General features: G+C 41.4%; 1 protein-coding gene across 2 annotated transcripts in view; it reads right to left on the reverse strand.

Annotated features, from left to right (window-relative positions):
• chrna8 (cholinergic receptor, nicotinic, alpha 8) overlaps positions 1 to 3,579 on the reverse strand; it is a 95,556-nt gene extending 91,977 nt beyond the window's left edge. For both annotated transcript variants that reach the window (XM_067403672.1, XM_067403671.1), the window contains exon 1: positions 3,444 to 3,579. In XM_067403672.1, coding sequence (XP_067259773.1) covers positions 3,444 to 3,516 — 73 coding nt within the window. In that variant the 5' untranslated portion in view covers positions 3,517 to 3,579. The remainder of the gene's footprint in view (positions 1 to 3,443) is intronic.
• Between the last annotated feature and the right edge of the window lie 13,797 nt (positions 3,580 to 17,376).

Consider the following 17,376-nt stretch of genomic DNA (forward strand, 5'->3'; position numbering starts at 1 on the left):
TATATATATCATTATAGTATAATTGAATCCCAGGCCTAATCTGTAAAAAAACATTTTATTTATCACTTAATAATAATTTTATAACATTAAAAAAGAAATGTGTTTTACATAATCATATGACAAGTGACACAATTTTGTTGTAAACATGTTTAAATGAACACCATGACATCAAAGTTACATTTTGTAATAATTAAATTACTTCTCTATTGATTGGATTTATTCTAAATATATTTCTAAAATAGTAAATTTAAGTAATAAACTGTAATTAGTATTTTGCAATAGATATTAGATGTTACTTTTTTTTAGAAGGAAATTAACAGTGAGGAGTATGTCTTTCTGAAAGTATAGTTTATGTATGTGTACAGTACAGTATATGTATATGTGAAAAGAAAATAAATGTGTTTTTTAACCCTCATATTTCACTCTAAAATGTTTTAGGTAGATCCAAGTACGAAAAAGTTCTCTTTGTCTCACTCTACTGGCTGCCAGTTTCTGCCTGCATTAAATGATGATTGCATACAGAAATGTCACTATATAAGCACAAAGAGGTACAAAATGCCTTTGCCAAATCTTTTCCTTTAATATACCACTATAGTCGAATGCCAAACAGGTTCTAAAGAGAAATGTCTTAAATGATTGCATCTGGGGATCTTTATAGATCTAGATGAACAAAATTGGGCAGACCTAGTATACGCAGTTTTGTACTTGCTACTGACTGTCTCAAAAAAAAAAAGAAAAAAAAAAAGCATAATAACTTTTGAAAACCTTTGTTAGTCCAGCTACTAGTTCATCCTCATAAGTGCTCAATGCAGCAGTCTGGTTCTTGGTAACGTACTAATCTGTGCATTCTGACCACTGGAATTTTTATACAACGGAACCGGTTTTACATTTTTTTTTTTTTTTTTTTTTTGTGATGCAATGTGCATTAGAAGGTCCAGATTGTGTGTGGTATATATGCTCGAGAACTAATTTAATTTAGAACTCTTTTAGGAGAGGCACCTTAACCACAGCTTTGTTTAGGCTAATTGTAACTCACATAACAGAAATTTAATCTGAGTCTAAATTCTGATTGGATACACCATGTACGAAACCACTGCCGATATATGCACACCTGTGACTGCATATTAGTTAATTCTACATTAATGTAACAAGTTATGTTGTTTGGCAACCTTAAATAGCCTATGGTTAGGTGTGTGAACTACTGTATTAAGGTTAAAAATGTGCTAATTAACAGGTTTAGCTACAGTATTCCAGTCATTTCTATGATGACAAATCTTAATGCCATGTCAGATGCTCTTGTTCTATATGGAACCTTAGGGTTCTTGAATTAATTTTAAAGAACTCTTTATGCCAGAAAGGTTCTATATGAAGAGAAATATCTTAAATGATTGCACGATGACTCATTTTAGGTTCTTCAAAGAACCTTTAGTGAACTGTTCTTAAAGCAGTTGTTCTCCAACTTTTTTGGTGACGTCTCCCTTTAAGTTTAAAAAACCTATTAAACATGAAAGTGTGATATACAATGACACAGTTAACAAAGTGAGGTTAATGTAGAAATAGTGTACTGGGTTTGGTGTTCAAGCTCAGACCTGAACCCCATTGCAATGAATTGGAACACTTACTGCACTTGCATTTGAATCAAAGCAAACCACTGTGTATATGTTCCAACATCTATTGGAAGAGCTTCTCATAAGCACGATAGCAAAAGGAAGGTTTAATGCATTTTTGCCATGATTTTAATCCGTGGGGTATGTTACTGACATGATGATGAGGCCTGGCTCACACAGGCCAGTCATCACCACTACATGTTACAGATGTAAAACATGTGACTGCCATCTCTCTCTAATCTGCACGCTGACCATTTTCTCTCAGCCAAATAGTGTAAGCTGCTGGTCTATGGGATTTTAAGGTCATGGTCTTACAGGTCTAACCCTCCATGATAGCTGGGAGTGTGGAGTGAGTATTGTCCGAATGTTGGTTAAATTATTTCTCCAAGGAAAATACCAAATACCAATTTTTCCAAGGAAAATACCAGTTTCGTTAACAACAAAACAGTCAAATGTCATTAATTCCTGCTTTTAAAGCATTGGTTCTCGCAATTGTACACTACTTAAGCCCCACTGAGCTTAGGGGTCCATTTTTTCTAAAAATAATTTGTAGATTAAATACACGCAAAGGCACCTCCCCACAATTTTATTATTTTTTTAAGGAAAGACATCAGTGGTACAGGAATCCAGCAGCTCTTGTCAGCAACTCTTATACCTTTTAAAGAAATCTGCAAACTCAGCCTTGCAATATTACCATAATTGGCACAAAGCTGACTATAGTCATAAATTGAAGTAATTTTGCTGAAATACTTAGGTCATTGGGTGAGAGTGACCTCTGTAAACAGTTTTAGGGGGAGCCCCAGACCTTAAATGGTTAGAAGTAAAACCCACACACACACTGAATGTCCAGACAAAATCAATCAAAGAGATTTAATCATGTTCTGGCTTTAAGGGAAATAAAGGGCAGCAAGAGACCTCTTTCATGTCTCAGGAACGGAATGTGTTACCCAAAAAGTCATCATGACACAAACCAAGTTCTGTAGACATATGTTATTTGACAGGTTATTATTCAGAGGAGCAGTTCCAATGCTAATGTGTGAGAGAGGTGGATTATACAGTTCCGTTCCTAAAATTTGTTTGGCTGAATGGTGATCCAAAAGTGCTCATATACAGTCCAACAGCAATGGGATATAATCAGTTTTTGGTTTTCTGTGTTTACACACAAAAGTTGATGCTTTGGTTTCTTTTGGAACAATTTTCTGTGTCAGCAATTGAATATACGAATCAACTAGCCATTTTTGTCTGAAACGTGAGTTAATCAATATTAAATGCCACTATGGCATAATATCACTCGCGCATAAAAGATTTATTGTGCAAGGCGTTAATTAAAAGTATCAAAAGGAAGTCGAGCATACAGATGCACTTGATGCGCGCGCCTACCCTGAAAATATAGGTTATAAATCCTTTTTGTCCTTGCTACATTATGGTTGCTCGCGTCTCACATCGGCGTATTGGCGAGTAGATCTAAGGATGTTTTGCTGTATTTTGTCAGTGTTCATGCATGCGTCAGTGCGAGCATGCCAGATGTTACGGGGTATTAAGAGGTCGAGGTGCTGCTAGGCAAATCGCACACAGACACTCAAGCAGTACATAAAATCAACCATAAATGCTCATATTTTTATACAGTGAAATTATCCCTCCTAGCTCTAATTCATTAAGTCGAGTCATTATTTTGTCATACTTTAGGCATTCAAGCTATAAGTTACACTTTAAAACAAGTAAAAGCAACTCATCTGGATATGATTCACCTTCGCCGGAGTTCACTTTTACGACTACAAATTTAAGTACATTTTATGTGACGAGAATTACTTAAGCTTGAAATACAGAAGCACCTACCTTTAATACAAAACGACGTCCATATAAAAAATCCAAGGCGTAGAATTCCAAAATGTCTTTGATTCTGCATCATTCCTTTAATGAGAAGTTGTCCTCATTCACACAAGCCGACGAAACTTTAGTCTGTCAGGCATCCGAGCTATGTGCTTAGGTGGGTAACACTTGCGCGCGATCCCTCTCACTCTCTCTCTTTCTCTCTATCGCTCCCATTTGCTTTTAATTTCTCAAACACATTCACTGACCGCAATGCAAGATCATTATGTCTATAACCAGCATGTTATCTTTATAAACGGTGACTCTTTAACCGTGTTCCCCTCTTTGGTTAATCAATCTCAGCCAAGTGTAATCACTATGCATTACAATACATAAACAATTTACGGAATTGCGCGCGCTCCTACATTATGCGTAAAGACGCCATCTGGACACGTGCTATCCGCAGAAATAATTTCACTTAATGTGGATAATATGCTGCAAGCACGATATGTTGCTTGTAAAATCTGCTTTTAAAGTATTGAATCCGAGGGGAGATTTAAACACCTCTTACTGGGAAATGTTCTTCATGGATCATTATTTGGTTCAGTTAGGATTTATAAATATGAGTTTGCAGCCCGAGCGCATCATCAAGTGTTTGATAGGTGCACTAAATCTAAAGTAGCTATTATATTCCTCTCGTTAATTTATTTTAGAGGTTAAAGACGTTAACCAATAATCGGAAGGTCGATGTTTTTAGTGGTTTAATTCATGATTCCTGTCTCTAATGTGCCATATGAGCGAAGCACTTAAATCCATGTTGTTCACGAGGGAATGTCCTTGAAGTCAATTTTACTGTTAGGAAAACGCAGATCGGGGTTAGTTGTCACACTTTGTACTTCAGTGAATATTTTTTCAGGGTCATTTTTGGAAGTCAGGTTCTGTATAAACTCATTGAAGATCTTGACTACAAAATATTTTCAGACTTATCGCCTAGGGGAAAAGATACAGTGCGTTAAAACACGCTGACTCGATCTGTAATAAGTTGCCAAATGGGGACCTGTTGTTTAGATACTGATTTAAGAAGAAAACCTTTTCTAGAATATAAAATAATATCTCAAGTAAAAAAAAAAAGTATCCCACGATATTTATGTTTTTATAGTGAAACTGCAAGTAAATTGAAGGCCTTTAAAGGATTAGTTCACCCCAAAAATGAAAATTATCCCATGATTTATTTACTTTCAAGCCATCCTAGGTGTATATGACTATCTTCTTTCAGACGAACACAGTCTGAGATATATTTAAAAATATCCTTAGTCCTCCAAGGTTTACAATGGCTGTGAATGGGGTGCCGTATTTTGAAGACAAAAATAATGTATAAATCCATAAAGAAAAGTAATCCATAGGACTCCAGGGGGTTAATAACGGTCTTCTGAAATGTTTTAGTAAGAAAAATATCCATATTTAAAACTTTATAAGTTCAAATAACTAGCTTCCGGCGGACGACCATACACAGAATGTGCAAGTCAATTTGCGGCGGAAGAGTATGACTGACGCCAACCTAATGACGAACGCAGAGGCGCCGTAGAAGATAGAGCAAAACAAATCACCGGTCATGGATTGTAAGTCTAAAACAATCATTTTTAAAGAGAAATGTCAGAGGATTTCGATATAAGATGAGCTTAAATTTGTTGCAGCCCTATTTGTTTGAACCGCCAAATGCATCTAAGCTTAGAGAATTAATCATTTGGCACAAGTCGACTTGTGCATTCTGCATACGGTCATCCGCCGGAAGCTAGCTATTCGAATATATAAAGTTTTAAATATGGATATTTTTCTTACAAAAACGCATCGCTTTGCTTCAGAAGGCCGTTATTAGCCGTTGGATTACTTTTTTTATGGATGGATGCATTATTCAAAATGCGGCCCCCCATTCACAACCATTATAAACCTTGGAGGACTAAATATATTTTTAAATATCCGATTGTGTTAGACGGAAAGAGGATAGTCATATACACCTAATGGCTTGAGGGTAAGTAAATCATGGGATCATTTTCATTTTTTGGATGTACTATCCCTTTAATACACAGAAGATAGCTAAACAAAAAATTTATTAAATGAATTATATAAAATTATGAAAAATAAAACAAGATTTTGACTCTGATATCAGTTTATGACAAAAAACTTCAACTTTTCAGCTAAAATCTACTTTCATATAGAACTGTGCCTAAATGTGTGCCAGTGTGTGTTCAATTCAACTGCTATTTTTAAACAGATGATAATTTAGAACCTACTCGGTATCTATGTTGAAAACTCAACAAATGAAATGCTATGGTAACAATTCATAGCAAGTTTGCCATGTAAAATTAACAAACAGCATCCTATTATACATTAAATTATAATGCTTAACTGTCCATCAGTTAAAATACATATCATGTTGGGGCCAGTAGGCATGATATGGGGCCATATCGTGCCTACATTGACCCCACCATGAAATTTTGTTAAGAATGTATGTTGTTTTACTTTAATGCTAAATGGTATTGTTTTGTCAGGGGCACATAATCCTATCAATGGCTTAGATAATTTTTTTCTAGAGTGTGAGTGTATTTGCAATATAAGGCATCCAATGCATTCTCAATTCAATAAATAGTACGAAATGATTATCATTCAAATCCATTTGAACACTTTATTATGCTTGATGTTAAAGGCTGAAAAAATTGAATTGGCCCTTGGAGCACATAAGGTTTTACAGTGTACTGCACTTTGCAGCCGCATGAATTGCAAACAGATTCATCACACACTGGTGCCCCGGCAGACGTTTGTTCTCACACAGGACTATGAATGAGAGAGCAAGGCATTGAATCTGACAGTCCCCAAAACCCCATCGGTGGCAGACACCGGTATGTGACCTCTCCCTCTTCTCTCCTTCTCACGACATCCACAAGCTTTGCACAACTGTCTCTCAGCATCAGACGAAAGCAGAGAGCAGTTGGGGAAAATAGACAAGCCTCATGCACTGTCAGCTTGACTCAAGAGCACACAAACTAACTTTTATTGTATGAAAATGAGACCGTTTTAACTTAGCAAAACAGTAAACACATTGTTTTCTCCCCTTTTTCTCGGAATAAGAAGTCTTTTCCTTATTGGCATATAGCCTACAGCCATGGAAATCTTGCATTCAGCTGAATACAAGTATAATTTATTTAAACATAGCCTTTGGTCATAAATGCATCATTAGAGGTTACAAAAATAGATGTGATTGGAAGTTCTCACTGGAGATATTGAAAAATTATCACAATTTTCCACAATTGGTTTTGTTTGAACCCTTTAGAACCTGTTCAATTAAATGAAGTTTCTACACATTCATCATGGAAACAAATGATTTTTATCTGTGCTAAATCTAGTCTTGAGAATCCTGCTCTCACAAATACATTTTATTATATAGGCTATTATAAGATTTAATTGTTAATTTGATTATGTATTTGAAGACCATTTTATAAATGTAATTATAAATATGGAATGTTTGTAAAGGATTATATCCACATAAATGTAATATTACCAACAAAAAAAAAAAAAAAAAAGGAGAGAGAGAGAGATGTGATAGGAAGTATTCCAGGCACAGATTTATATTAAATTACCCTTAACCCATCAGAAGACCCTCTTGGGCACACTATCAAGGTTTCCATATCTTTCTCCCTCTTTTACTCTTTCACTCTTTCACCTTTCATCATATGAGAAAGAATATTAGTGTCCAGAAAATTGGAGTTGAAGCTCCAGAGATTGGAGGGCAGAAGGCAAGGGAAAAAAAACAGAGAAAAAAGAGAGGAGCTTTAGTGACTCTGACCCTTGATCGACTCAAAGAGAAGAGATGAAGAAAAAAAAAAAAGTAGCCTTCTTGATTTCACTTTAAATGAAATGCATTTTTTTAAATAAGTTGCACTGTAGCATTTAATTTGTCATAATGAACAATGCAGCCCAGAACATTTTATATAGATAAAGACAAAGCACAGTTGTTTTGAAAGTGTGTCTGTGTTAATACAAACTGACATGATGTCCCTTCAGATTAAATGAGCATGCTACTTTTAGCAGGTGACACTGGGTCCTTTTTAGCTATCATGTTACCTTGGCAATTAATAGTAAGTAACATGCTGATTTATACATGATGTGAAGTTTTAACAAAATATTGTTTAACCACCAAAAACACTTTTATAAATAATCAGAATAAATGGACATAAATTAGTTGTTGTTTTCCTGATAAATGCAGACCTGAGACCCTTAAAGCCAATCTTGTAGACATTACATTATAAATGAACATTAATTTTAAATTAAGTGATTAACCACACCAGAACACATCAAGGACAGGAATGAGAGCAGAAAATTAATTTTAACTCCTGAGAGAGTTGCAGTATAGTTTTAACACCGTGAACTTTTTTTCATTTATTTTTACCAGATAAATGTTTTAGGTAGCCTACATCAACGCTCTTTCAAAAGTAAAATTGGTCATAAAGATGAACCTCATTTCCATCCAATGTCATTACAGTAGGATATGCTGCCATCTGTTGGCAAGCAATGCCTTACTTTTCCCCCTGTTTGACCAGAGATACTCAACACATTTAATGAATGGCTGTTCTTCTCAATTTTGTAATTTCATCTGAATGTCATTTCACAGATCACTATTGTCCAGAGACACAAAATTCGATCAATTAACCTCAAAACTTAGGGGAAAAGAAATTGGGACAAAAGGCCCCAAATGGCATGTAGTTACATGTTTTATCATGTTTAAATTCAATACTTTTTGTAATTCATTGGGTTATTATTCAGTAATTATTAGTTAGACGTACATTTCAGACATCTTCACTATTCATTGAAATATATAGGATAACTGTATGAAATGAATCAATTTGAATTCACAGTGTTGCTCAAGATATATCTTCAATTAACATATGGGCAATTAAATATGCATATTCCTGCATATCATTAATTATAGAATAAATTTACCTTTCAAATAAATCACTTTTACTGAGCTTCTGCTTTGTCGATCATCAGTTGTTCAATTATTCAACTTAATTGTCAAAACACAATTTTAAATATAATAGTTCATTTAGTAGGCCTATGTTATATTTATGACTGTTAATAACACACACACACACACACACACACACACACACACACACACACACACACACACACACACACACACACACACACACACACACACACACACACACACACACACACACACAAATGATAATTGTTTAGCTAGTGGTGCTATGACAACAGAAGTAACAAACATTTCTATTTGTGTCCCTTAACACTTTGGCTGATGCGTCATCATCCTGCACATGCTAAATTATAATTTAATTTTGCAGTTTCCACATCTTACCCTACAAACACAGCCAAATACAACTAGACCATTTAATGATAATTAGATCTTAAAAGCGGAAAGTACTGTTTTCCTAAGGACTCAAGTATAGAGATTCATTCTGACTGTTGTAAAATAAGAAATAAAGTTGTGAGGGTGGATTGTAAAGTAGGTTAGGTAAACTTGTTAGGATGTTAGGAGGTTTCTGATTTGAGACTGCCACAAGCACCAGTGCTGTCACACCACATAACATCTCCTCATATTTAATTATACAAGAGGAGATGAAGTCATACTATGTAAAAGCTGAGCTTGCCTGTTTTAGGTTTGTTTCAATTAAAGGACAGGTCCATTAAGCATTTGTGTCCTTTTTATTTAGATTATTTTACATGTGAAGAATTTTGTAACATCCTCTAAAACGGCATTAATCTTTATACAACAATATATCCAGAAGAGCTGAATTTATAATGTTAAATAAATAGTTTAAAAATAAACCTAATCTACTGTGATTTTAATCTATTATTATCATGTTCTATTTTGGTCGAATTCAAAATCTCATTATAGATACCTTTATGGGATGCCCCGGCCTTTGCATATATAATCTGTTGCACGGGCCCACATTTCTTTAAATCTCTAAATTTCTCTCATCCCATCATGAAATTTATCTTCAATTCAGTTACATACAGAATATGGCCACTCATCTCCTTCAGAAAACCTGGTTCCCATTCAGTCGGTCACGTTCGACGTACGTCGGACAGACCGACGAATAGGAATCTCGCTAGAGAGGCCAATCTACTTCGAGTGTAACTAAAACGAGCCAATGCACATTGGCATGCAATCATATGCATCAGCTGCTCGCCTCGCAGCGCGGGTATATAATGAGCAGCAGGTGCGTTGCATCTTCAGCTTTTCGCTTCGGAGCCGAACGGTGTTTGTTCCTGTTCTCTGCAAGCAAGTGTCTGCTAGAAGACGAGTCAAGCTTTTTGGTTGAACTTCTCTTTTTTTCCGAGTGCGGGCGAACAGCACAGCAGCGGGGTCGAAGTCCTCTCTTTTTCTGTTTTTGTTTCGTTTGCCGTTTTTGAGCAAATAGTTGTTTGACAGCGTCAGAAGGCTGTTCTCACGGCCGGTACGGTGCGCTTTTGAGCGCTGAAAAGCCGTTTTTACGGCTGGTAAGAGTGAGCGCCTTCAAAGAGAGAGAAAGCACACGACAGGCTGCACACAATCCCTGTCTGTGTTGCAGTGGCCGTTCCCCTGCGTGCTTCAGCACTTCTAAAAGAGTAAAGTCCCTGAAAGAGCTTACACAAGTAGATTCGCTTCTTTTTAAAGACGACATCCTACTTGTGTTTCTGGATGCGGTCGTACCTGTCCTCACTGACGGCCACGATCACCGTTTCACATGTCTGGGAGCATGCTGAAATGATGTTCGTGGGTGTTCATGTTTTCATATGAGAACATGATCACATCGACACGCCGGTCGTGACTCTTCTTTCTCCGGGAAGCTTGAGTCCCCTCTGTTGTTGGCCAGCTGCCGCTTGTGTGTAAAAGCACAGTCGCGGGTCTGCCCGACACTCTGGGAGACCGCGGAGATCAGCGAGAGCAAACCTCTCGCTCCTCTGCGTGTCGTGTGCCGTCGAGCTGCAGGGCTGCAGCGCGGGTTGTCACGGCAACCCAGCGCTCGCTCGGCGCTCTAGATGCGCGGTTCCCTTGCATAATCTCCATTGTAGCGCCCTCTCTGGTGCACCAGAAGAGGTCTACTTTGCTGATATGGCTTGGGTGACATGAGGTTGAGGGGTTCCTTCGGGGAACCAACCCCCTAGGGCCCCTCCCTCTCTAGCGCATTGCAAGCTGTGCAGTTTCTGGATTGAATTGCTGGTCCTTTTCATAGGGGAACCTAGCATTTCATTCAGAGCTCCAGCTGAGGGACAGACGTCGATTGCAGCATCGGAGAGAGTGCTGTTATGCTCTGGAAATGAGGGTGACACTGCTTATGCTGACTCGATTCGGAGTTTACAGCCATGCTTTCCTGGGTCTTCCAGATGTGCATGGAAAACTTGGCAGTATGGGGGAATATTGGTGCCATAAATATGGAATGCCAAAGGTGCCAGAATCTGCATAAGTTTTTCCTCTCTCACTACCCTCTTGGATGGGGTGGCTGTACACAGACCACACCCACCCTGCATGTGAGGCCAAGGCACTCTTTTTGCATGAGGGTAGTTCTGTGCTGGGGTTGAGCTGCGCTTGTTGACTAACCGTGATCAAAGTCACGGCGCAGGCCCTCAGCCAGACGATGTCCACCTCAGTGGTCCAGAAGTGCCCCCTGGCTTACCTTGTGAGGTGTGAGAGGTTGTCAAGCTAAATGCTTTCTCAATGCTCCCATCTTACGAGGTGGGCTTTTCGGTGACACTGTCGAGGACTGAGCCCAGCGGTTCTCCTCAGTTAGTAGCGGATCGGGGAGCTTCCCATGACAAACCATTGAGAAACTCCGGCCCAGCAGGCTCTGCTGTATCCATTGCGGGGAGATGACGCCTCCCGTCTCTGCAGCTGTTTAACTGGTTGGTGAGAATCACCCCTGAGACGGGCGACCCAGAGATGGGTGGGGCTGCTCTTCCACCCCTGGAGGAGGGCCAGGTGGTAAATCCTTTTATTGGGTTTGTTTCTGTTCCGCCACTGACCCAAGAGGCAGCAGTACCCAAATTTAAAAGAGCAGTTCCTCCATTTCCAGGTCTGAAGAGGGTTTGGAGAGCAGTGGGAGGAGAAAAACCTCACCACTCTCATCCCCCTCTTCTGTCGCCAGTGGACAGCAGCGAGCAGCGGGCAGCCAAAGCCTCGACTGCTCCCTCTGTCCATCCGTGGAGCCAGGTAAGTGTTGCCTAGCACACTGTGACGCCGCTTCGGGCCGCCTCACAAAGAGAGCCCCCCGAGCCGCGTCCCTGTGTTCCACCTCGCTGCCCTGCTGCGGGTACACTGGTGGTCCCTTTGGTCCTGCTTGTACGGTCTCTGCGAGTTTTGAATCGGAGCCTCCACAAGCTACCATTCAAAATGCTCACGCAGAAACGCATTTTCGAGTGCATCCGTCCCCGAGATTGGTTTGCAGCGATTGACCTGAAGGACGCGTACTTCCATGTTTCAATTCTTCCGCGACACAGGCCATTCCTGAGATTCGCGTTCGAAGGTCGAGCATATCAGTACAGAGTCCTATCCTTCGGGCTGGCCCTGTCTCCCCGCGTCTTCACGAAAGTCGTGGAGGGAGCCCTTGTTCCCATGAGAGAACAGGGTGTTCGCATTCTCAACTATCTCGACGACTGGCTCATTCTAGCACAGGATCATGCAAACACAGGGATTTGGTGCTCAGACACCTCAGCCAGTTGGGGCTTCAGGTCAACTGGGAAAAGAGCAAACTCGCCCCGGTGCAGAGGATCTCTTTTTTCGGTATGGAGTTGGATTCGGTCGAGCAGATAGCACGCCTCACAGAGGAATGTGCTCGGTCGGTGTTGAACTGCCTGAATACATTCAATGGCAGGACAGCGGTCCCACTGAAGTTCTTTCAGAGGCTCCTGGGGCATATGGCGGCTGCTGCGGCTGTAACACCGCTCGGTCTGCTTCATATGAGACCGCTTCAGCACTGGCTTCACGGCCGAGTCCCGAGATGGGCGTGGCACGTTCCGGGTGCCAATCACTCAGGAGTACCGCCGAACCTTCAGTCCGTGGTCGGACCCCTTGTTTCTTCGGGTAGGAGTGCCCCTAGAACAGGTGTCCCGGCATGCTGTGGTGTTCACAGATGCTTCTACCACCGGCTGGGGTGCCATGTACAACGGGCATGCAGTGTCAGGGGTTTGGACGGGACCCCATCTGCACTGGCACATCAACTGCCTCGAGTTGCTGGCAGTACGCCTTGCTCTGAGCCGCCTCAAAGGCCTGCTACGGGGCAAGCATGTACTGGTCCGTACGGACACTGCGACCGTTGCGTACATCAACCGTCAAGGTGGTCTACGCTCCCGTCGCATGTCGCAACTCGCCCCCCATCTCCTCCTGTGGAGTCGGAAGCTTCTGAGGTCGCTTCGCGCCATTCATGTCCCCGGTGTGCTCAACCGTGTGGCCGACGAGCTATCAAGCTGCGCTGCCAGGAGAATGGCGACTCCACCCCCAGGTGGTTCAGCTGATCTGGGGAGAGTTCGGAGAGGCTCAGGTAGACCTGTTTGCCTCACCAGAAACCTCCCACTGCCAGTTGTTTTACTCTCTGACCGAGGGGACAATTGGGACAGATGCACTGGCTCTCAGCTGGCCCAGGGGCCTGCGCAAATATGCGTTTCCCCCAGTGAGCCTACTTGCACAGACCCTGTGCTAAGTCAGGGAGGATGAGGAGCAGGTCTTGTTAGTTGCGCCTTACTGGCCCAACCAGACCTGGTTCCCACAACTCTCACTCCTCGCGACAGCCCCTCCCTGGCCCATCCCTCTGAGGAAAGATTTTCTTTCTCAGAGACGGGGCACTCTTTGGCACCCGCGTCCAGACCTCTAGAAACTCCATGTCTGGTCCCTAGACGGGACGCGGAGGTTCTAGGTGACTTACCCCCTGAGGTACTTAACACCATCACTTCGGCACGTGCACTGTCTACGAGACGTGCTTACGCCTCGAAGTGGAACCTGTTCGTTGAGTGGTGCTCTTCTCGCCGAGAAGACCCCCGAAGATGCTCGATCGGAGTCGTGCTTTCCTTCTTGCAGCAAGGGTTGGAGCGTAGGCTGTCCCCCTCCACCCTCAAAGTCCATACTGCTGCCATATCTGCTTACCACGACCACATAGATGGCAAATCTGTTGGTCAGCACGACCTGGTCATCAGGTTCCTTAGGGGGGCGAGACGGTTAAATCCTCCTCGTCCCCCCTCCATACCCTCTTGGGACCTTACTCTGGTGCTCAGAGCACTCCAGATTGCTCCCTTTGAGCCTTTGCTGTCAGCAGACTTAAAGATTCTGTCTATGAAGACTTTGCTGCTGGTGGCATTGGCCTCCATCAAGAGGGTAGGGGACCTGCAGTCATTTTCGGTCGACGAATCGTGCCTAGAGTTCGGGCCGGGTGACAGCCACGTGGTACTGAGACCCCGGCCTGGCTATGTGCCCAAGGTTCCTACCACTCCCTTCAGGGACCAGGTAGTGAGCCTGCAAGCGCTGCCCTCGGAGGAGGCAGACCCAGCCCTGGCTTTGCTCTGTCCAGTTCGCGCCTTGCGACTGTACATAGACAGAACTCGAAGCTTCAGGACCTCTACCAGCTCTTTGTCTGTTACGGAGGCCAGCAGAAGGGAAAGGCTGTCTCCAAGCAGAGGATGGCCCACTGAATAGTGGATGCCATCGCCCTGGCTTACCAAGCTCAGGGCGTGCCCTGCCCGCTCAGGTTGCATGCTCACTCCACGAGAGGTGTGGCATCCTCCTGGGCGCTGGCTCGTGGCACCTCGCTAACAGACATTTGTAGAGCTCCGGGCTGGGCGACACCTAACACGTTCGCTAGATACTTTAGCCTTCGTGTCGAGCCGGTCTCCTCCCGTGTTCTCGCCTCAGGTCAGAGGCACAGAGAGGCCCCGGCTTAGTGTCGGCTTGCTGCGCTACATGCACGTTCTATTCTCCAGAGAGTCCCTACGGGCAGACACTGTTGAGTCCTCCGGTTACCCTTCGGCAGCCGACGTGGCGGAGCGTCTGGCGCCAGGCCTATACTCCGTTGTATCCTTGAGAACCGGATTTAGGCTGGGTTCCATATGTGTGACCCTACGGGGATCCCATATGGCTTTTTCCACGGCTGCTCCTAAACGAAGCCCGTGTCTTTCCCTCTGGGAGAACCCATCTCTCACCGAGTGGAGTCACCCCAGTTCTTCCATATGTTGTACAACCTACAAGGTTAATCCATATGTACTTATCCATATAACTCCTTCTGGGAAGGATATGGCTTCCGCAGCGTTCCTTATCGCATGTAAGGCTACGCTTTCCCAGCGTTATCCAATTGTCGCACTGAGTGGGTTTTGGGAACAACAGTGATCGACCCTCTCTGTGTGAGCCTGGTCCCACCGTCCTTAGGCAAGGGGGTTCAGGTGGCTCACGACAGAGCGCTGGAAGAGGGCAGCTCCTGTGGCGCTTTGGTAGGGATTCCTATTCGTCGGTCTGTCCGACGTACGTCGAACGTGACCGACTGAATGGGAACGTCTCAGTTACATAGGTAACCCTCGTTCCCTGAAGGAGGGAACGGAGACGTACGTCTCGTCGCCACAGGCGTTGTCCTGCTGATGCTGCCGCCTGCTGGGTTCGGCTCCTCAGCGAAAACCTGAAGATGCAACGCACCTGCTGCTCATTATATACCCGCGCTGCGAGGCGAGCAGCTGATGCATATGATTGCATGCCAATGTGCATTGGCTCGTTTTAGTTACACTCGAAGTAGATTGGCCTCTCTAGCGAGATTCCTATTCGTCGGTCTGTCCGACGTACGTCTCCGTTCCCTCCTTCAGGGAACGAGGGTTACCTATGTAACCGAGACGTTACAACCATAATGTAAATTTTGTACATGTTGGTACAGCCATGCTGTGTTCGCTGTACATAAAAGAAAGTATTTTTGTGGCACGAATTAGAATAATATTGATAAATAATCAAAAATGAATTTTGATCAATGAATATTTTAAAAGAGAACAGCTTGTGATTTGCAAAAGCACATGGGGGACCTCAAGAGAATGCACCTACAGCTCATGCTTTGAAAAGAAAGGGATGGCACAACAGCGTGAAATTCAATCTACCGTTTACACATTATCGGTTGCTATGTCAATGATTACAGAGCCCAGATGTGGCTTGAAAACATATCTGAGGAATTCACATGCTCTAGAAATGGAAATTTTTCATGCTCTGTGCTTCTCTGAGAGTCCAGACAATATCACTCCCAGGCGAGGCTGTCTATCAAGAAGGCAAACTACACTGTCAACAACACCTTACAGCATTGTTCATTTGAATAATTTCTCTTTGATGCAATACAAAAGCAGCTTAGACATTAAATACACACTCTTCATGAATACAAAAGACAACATGAACTGGTATTCATTTATTTTACTTCTGAAATCATATTTTGAAAGCCAATAATAAAGGTTGTCGAAGAGGCAGAGTGTGCACTGATAAATCATGTACAGTAAGATTTCGTGTTGACTTTAATATATGTAACACCAGAATAATCTCTAGAAAGAAAAAAAAAAAGATGCTTTGGAGAGGAACTGACATATTGCCAATATATCTACTCCTAAATAACACTTTTATCATAAATCATTAAAAAAAAAAAAGGTTTGGGGTTCTATAGAAAACATTATTTCTTTATTAATTTAAGGGATGCAAATAACACAGATTCATTCAAGTTTCCAATGCAAAATGCAAGGCTATTCTGAACCATAAAGAATTGTTTCTGATTTGCCACTATGGAGTAAAAGACATTAGAAAACAGGTCACTGACAAGATTATTTACACAAATTGATCTTGTACAATTAAATTTCCAAACAACATACAACAGCAATGACCAGAAATTAAGGAGGGTTTCATAATGCAGTCCTTGCTAATAATGGTAACTAGTTATGATTACATTTACAGTACTAAAAACTAGGAAAAAAAGATGATAGACTACAGTAAATATCATGGGGCCCACTTCAGATTAAGTGTCTTTAACTACTATGTAATAATATTTAAATTTATAATTTGGTACAATGCCGTTATTGTGTACATATATTTTTATATTTTATTTAAAATACCTGCATGTAAGTACAGCTGTAATTCATTTCTTTAATTACATTTAGAATTACATTGTTGACCCTTTCCTTACACCTACTCTTAAACCTAACCATACCATGAAACCTGTCCCTAACCTTGGATGACCGTATCCACCTCAATAGAGGCAAAAATGTTTTGCATTACAACATGAACATAATGAGTACATGATACCAAATATATATCTGTATTATTGTTATTATTATTGATGTAAGTATAGTAGCCAAAGACACCTAATACAAAATGTGACCTGTAAGATTAATATACGTTTATTAAGCATGGCTGGTGATCATTTCTGATTTAAACTCCATTCAGATTGCATTTTTGTTCCAAAAGTGGTGAATTAAATTAAAAAGCAGAGTGAATAGGTTTTTTACCTGTAAAATATTACTTACATGGACAGTTGAAACATTAAACCTGTAAAAATATTTTCTAAATTATTTTTCTAAATTATTTTAAATATAAATAAATCTGAAATGAAAAATGAAAAGTCACATTAAAGTCAAATAATTGAAGATCTTTAAAACCATGATCCCCTTAGAGAGATTACACAGATCCAAACTCCTCCAACTGTATAAGCTGCCTTTTAGTTATGTGTTAAATGGGCAGATTCCTAAACTTAATTTCAGCTGAGTTTTGCTATTTTTAGTCGAACTATTGAACACAGCATCTAGGAGGGAGAGAGAGAAGCTGAATTTGGAGCGGATTACAGATGTGGAAAAGGACTTTTAGAGGGATTACTGTAATGTTGTGGGAACTACATCAATTTCAAAGGGGTCATAAGAATGTTGTTTTGGGTTAAGGAGATTTGGTAGGCTGAATTATTGTGGGTTT

This window comes from Chanodichthys erythropterus, chromosome 12, assembly GCF_024489055.1.
Source record: "Chanodichthys erythropterus isolate Z2021 chromosome 12, ASM2448905v1, whole genome shotgun sequence".
Lineage (NCBI taxonomy): Eukaryota > Metazoa > Chordata > Actinopteri > Cypriniformes > Xenocyprididae > Chanodichthys > Chanodichthys erythropterus.